The sequence below is a fragment of the Rhinichthys klamathensis genome, unplaced genomic scaffold (genome assembly GCF_029890125.1).
Source record: "Rhinichthys klamathensis goyatoka isolate OS25496 unplaced genomic scaffold, OSU_Roscu_1.1 h1tg000545l_1, whole genome shotgun sequence".
Lineage (NCBI taxonomy): Eukaryota > Metazoa > Chordata > Actinopteri > Cypriniformes > Leuciscidae > Rhinichthys > Rhinichthys klamathensis.
The window spans coordinates 193,407-198,579 of NW_026607017.1; the positions used below are offsets into that span (position 1 = coordinate 193,407).

The 5,173-nt window shown below is 41.5% G+C and overlaps 1 protein-coding gene across 1 annotated transcript; it reads right to left on the reverse strand.

The window, feature by feature from the left end:
• Nucleotides 1–2,088: 2,088 nt before the first annotated feature.
• On the reverse strand, nt 2,089–4,027 carry msx1a (muscle segment homeobox 1a). Its single transcript, XM_056238828.1, has 2 exons — nt 3,625–4,027; nt 2,089–2,801 (listed from the first exon to the last, which is right to left on the reverse strand). The coding sequence occupies exons 1-2, from the start codon at nt 3,899–3,901 to the stop codon at nt 2,395–2,397; spliced, it is 684 nt and encodes a 227-aa protein (XP_056094803.1). The 5' UTR covers nt 3,902–4,027; the 3' UTR covers nt 2,089–2,394.
• Between the last annotated feature and the right edge of the window lie 1,146 nt (nt 4,028–5,173).

Genomic DNA, 5,173 nt, shown 5'->3' on the forward strand with positions numbered 1-5,173 from the left:
ATATCCGGAGCATTAAAAAAACAAAATCCCAATCCTCCTCTAAAGAGGAAAGAGCAACAAAAATAAAGAACTAATCTGTAAACATTTCGAACTAAAATATTGCTGTTCTTGAATGTTTGTTTTCAATTTCGTTTGAATAAAAGTTTAACGTTTGCTGTTAACTGCATAATCCTGAAAAAAGTATTTATTTATAATTGTATAAATATTTTTTATAATTTTAATTATAGTAATTTTACTGTTTAACTCTAACCCTAATTTAGGTTAGTTTATGTTCCTTTTTTAGATTAGCCTACATTAAACGTAGAGTTAAACAAGAGCTTCTGGAAGACATGCGTTGAATGTTGTCAGAATAAAACATCTGTAATGTCCATAAATCTCGAAAGGAATTAAATATCTTCCCGTTTGAGTCTTTAAACCGAGACTGAGTGACATGGCGCCAGAGAGAGAGAGCTCTTCTGAAAGGGAAGGTCGATCTCCCTCAGATCTATTGTGATGAGGTCAGCGCGCGCTCACCCGTGTGATTCTCGTCGCATTGTCATTAACGCTTTTATTAATTACCGAGCAGCGCGATGTTCTGAACCCGGACCTGTGACAGAGACCAAAAAGAGTCCTTTCTTCTTTCATAAATCCATCAGTTTCCATCATTTCTGTTTCTCATCGCTGGAACGAGGTCGCCAGTAAAAAGGTCAACAAATTAATAATTAGGCTAGTAGGCTATGGAAATTCAACAAGATCTGTTGGAAATTAACAGCTTGAACCTGCAGTCAGTCGCTTGATCCAGAACCTCGACATGTTCTCCTGACTGTCCTCGAGCATCAGTCCTCAAACTCGCTTCGAGGAACCCGTTCATCATCTCAGGTAATCTTCAGTCCAGTCTCTCTGAGGAACCCGTTCATCGTCTCAGGTAATCTTCAGTCCAGTCTCTCTGAGGAACCCGTTCATCGTCTCAGGTAATCTTCAGTCCAGTCTCTCTGAGGAACCCGTTCATCATCTCAGGTAATCTTCAGTCCAGTCTCTCTGAGGAACCCGTACATCATCTCAGGTAATCTTCAGTCCAGTCTCTAGTTTACGGGTTCTGTAGAACATGCGGTGTTTCAGAAACACTCTTCATGATCGAGGACAGGCTCATAAACTCAAACACTTTTACGAGTTTACGCATAGATTATTACCATTACCGTGTGTTGAGCAAGACAGTTCTGATGTTAATCTGGGTCAACACATTATATAAAGCGAGTATAAGTGTAGAACTATTGAGGGGTTTTAAATGTCATTTAGCCTTGATGTTCCTTTTTTATTTACTTTTTTCCCCTTAGCATTATCACTCGTTTGAAGGGTTGTAATTTGTTTATTCGAGTGTTTTCATTGAAACCACATGAAGATATTTGAGTTTAAGATTTAATACCAAAAACTTCTGGACTGAATTCAATCGTCGTCAAATTCGTAAATATTTCGGTTTCATTTTGAAACATTAAAAAATCTCTCTCACGTTCTAGAACAAACAAGAAAACTAATAAAACAGAATATGACATTTTTCATTAATTTATTTAACAAATATATTCATCATATAAATGGTATTTTTGTCCAAATGTACAATATTTTACAGTTCAGAAATCCCTTTCGAAGGGAATCATTAAAACAACAGTCAGAGTTGTTTATATTTAAAATGCTCTTTTCAAACATTCACGCGAGTTTGAAAAAGCCCGTTCAATTATAAACTCAAGAGTGAAAACACACAGTTCTCCCTCGACCAAACCCGTGTTCATAACTCTCAGTTCATAACTCTCAAAGTTCATAACTCTCAACCCCGTGTTCATAACTCTCATCCCCGTGTTCATACCTCTCAAGCCCGTATTCATAACTCTCAGTTTATACCTCTCAAAGTTCAAAACTCTCAAGCCCGTGTTCATAACTCTCAAGCCCGTGTTCATAACTCTCAAGCCCGTGTTCATAACTCTCAAACCCGTGGTCATAACTCTCAAACCCGTGTTCATAACTCTCAAGCCCGTGTTCATAACTCTCAAGCCCGTGTTCATAACTCTCAAACCCGTGGTCATAACTCTCAAACCCGTGGTCATAACTCTCAAGCCCGTGTTCATAACTCTCAAGCCCGTGTTCATAACTCTCAAGCCCGTGTTCATAACTCTCAAACCCGTGGTCATAACTCTCAAACCCGTGTTCATAACTCTCAAACCCGTGTTCATAACTCTCAAGCCCGTGTTCATAACTCTCAAACCCGTGTTCATAACTCTCAAGCCCGTGTTCATAACTCTCAAGCCCGTGTTCATAACTCTCAAGCCCGTGTTCATAACTCTCAAGCCCGTGTGAAATGTCATTATTAATAACTATTTCCACTGTTATCGGAATAGACCTGCGGAAGAGTCACATTTCTCGTCTTTAGGCTAAATGGTACATGCTGTATCCCATGTGTGTGTACAGTCCCACCGGACTCAAGCTCAGCGAGTGTCTGTGAAACTCGTGTGATCCCGAATATGAACCGGGAAGGTGTGGGAAGGAGATCCCGAAGGCCGGAGGGAGCATCGGTTTGCTGGCCATCTTCAGCTTCTCGAGCTCGGCCTCCTGGAGCCGCTTGGCTTTGGCTCGCCGGTTCTGGAACCAGATCTTGACCTGGGTCTCCGTGAGGCTGAGCGAGCTGGAGAACTCGGCCCGTTCGGCGATGGACAGGTACTGTTTCTGGCGGAACCGGCGCTCGAGCGCCAGGAGTTGGGCCGTGCTGAACGGAGTCCGCGGCTTCCGGTTCGTCTTGTGTTTCCGTAGCGGACACGCGGGAGGACTGAGACGCCCTGAACACGGACACACACACACACAGACTTATTAACTCAGATCACACAGTATTAATGTTGAGGTCTTCACACACTCTAAAAATGCTGGGTTGTTCTAACGCGAATTTGGGTCAGATACGGACAAACCCAACTATTGTTACATTTTGAAAATGATTTTTTTTAACCCAATGTCTGAGTCTCCCGCACGGCAATGTTCTATTCAGACTTAAATATTTTTTTCTTTCTAATATAGTAGTCTTAAAAATAAAGGTTCCAAAATATGTTTAAAAAGAACCATTTTTTTGTTCCCCAAAGAACCTTCAGTGAACAGTTAAATATTGTTTTTTCTTATTGTGAAGAACATTTTAATAATTTAAAGACGAAGATTCTTCACAGAACCATAAATGCCAATAAAGAACTTTTATTGGTAACACGTTATAATAAGGTTCATTAGTTAATAACTACATTAGTTAATTAACTGCACTTATACAGCATTTATTAATCTTTGTTAATGTTAATTTCACAATTTACTAATAGGCCTACTTTATTAAAATCGTGTTAACATTAGTTAATGCACTGTGAACTAACATGAACAAACAATGAACAGCTGTATTTATATTAACTAACATTAACAAAGATGAACAAATATTGTAACAAATGTATTGCATGGTTATTAGTTAATACATTAACTCATGTTAACTAATGAACCTTATTATAGCCTAAGTGTTGGCATTTTGTTTTTAAGAGTGGTAAATAATGCAAATCAAGTGTACGTTACAGACTCAGATATGAATCTCAGCTCATATGTGTTTATTAATATCACAGGCTCCTGATTGTAACTCACGGGGAGAGAAGCTGTCCGGTTGTGTCCACGCGAGCTCCGGGCTCTCCGCCTTTACCGGCACCTTCAGAACGTCCACAGAGAACGTGACACGAGCACCGGCCCGGTCTGGATCGGCCTCCGTTCCGAGGGAACGCGCTGAAGTCCCGGCGTTAGAGCCGTTCGGCCTCCGGTCTGCCATCAGGGCTTCCACGCTGAACGGGAGGATCTTCGGCTCCTGCATCGCTCCGGTAACTCCCGGAATAACTCGGGAATGATCTTCCGTACACCCAGAGGTCATGCTGGTAACCGGGGCCGTGCACACACACACACACACACACACACACACCGATGTGAAGTGCACGGTTAGTGTTTACAACCAGATGTGGTGCTCAGAACATGCTGGTGTTCGACTCCGCTATGAAGGACTGTACGCTAATAACACACGGGGAGCCAATCAGAGCAGAGGGGCGGGGCTTAAGTTCCTGAAGTTCGGCTGTTGTGTTTAAATCTGTGAGTGTTGTGACGTGTTGCGTTCTGGACAGAGCAAAATAAATGATGTTTTTTTTAACATACTGTGGGTAACTTTAAAATGTGTTAGATAAATAACGGCAGTAACGATAGGCTATTTATTCTTTGTGACTAGCCTATTATTAGGCTCACATTTTTTCTTCAACTTTTTGCTGATTAGAGAGTTTTTTCCCCCTTTTCCTTAGGTCAAGAAAAAGCGATTCCCTGTTTTAAAACCCATTATTTTATATTAAAAAAAAAAAAATCGTGTCACCTATATTTTTTGTATGAGAGTTCTTTGAAGAGAATGTGCAAAGAATGAACGCATAGGCCTATTAGGCTATTCGTAACACACACTGCAGATCAGCAAGAGTGCGATGAGTCCACACATCAGCTCCAGTGGCTGCTATCCTTCGATCAGTGGTGATCATATGAGTGGTGATCAGTGGTGATCAGTGTTTACTGGGCTGATGATTAGCCTCGGACGGGGATCTGTGTTTTGGCGCCAGGAGCGGCGGATCAAAGCCAGAACCCTAAAACCTCACGCAGAGCCGGTCATTCCGCACGAACATGTTTCTGAAGATCTACTGGCTCTCACTGTTTACTAGCGGGTGTAGAGCTCAGAGATCACATCAAACAAATCAAACAATACGAATATATAGTGTTAAATATTATTTAGGCTACTGATTCAATTTTCCAGGGACTACATTCTTTGCACAAACCCGTTCCCATCTTTCGTAAACTGTAATTGGTTGTAACTGATAAAATTACATGCAAACGGTAATTTAGCATTTCCTTAATTTCACATCCGGCTGTTAAACCGAATAAATCTGTAATTATGCTTGGAGACACTTAGAGCCCATTAGATGAAATGAGTGTCGCGCGCTTTGAAGTCTCGCGCTCTCACGCGCTGCGGGAATGTTTGATCCTTCCGCGGTAAAAAATGAGCAACATAAACACACACTTGCACACACACGAAACACATTACCCTCCCGCGGCCGCTTCTAGACGGGTCTCCGAGGTGCAGCTGAGTAGTAAATAACTGGCATTGATTGTTCTGTTG

Excerpts from the sequence above, each read along its gene's own strand:
- msx1a (XM_056238828.1), bottom strand. The coding sequence starts at position 3,901 with ATGACCTCTGGGTGTACGGAAGATCATTCCCGAGTTATTCCGGGAGTT. Across the intron at positions 2,802-3,624 it reads ACCGGACAGCTTCTCTCCCC|GGCGTCTCAGTCCTCCCGCG; the intron begins GTGAGTTACAAT and ends GTCCGTGTTCAG.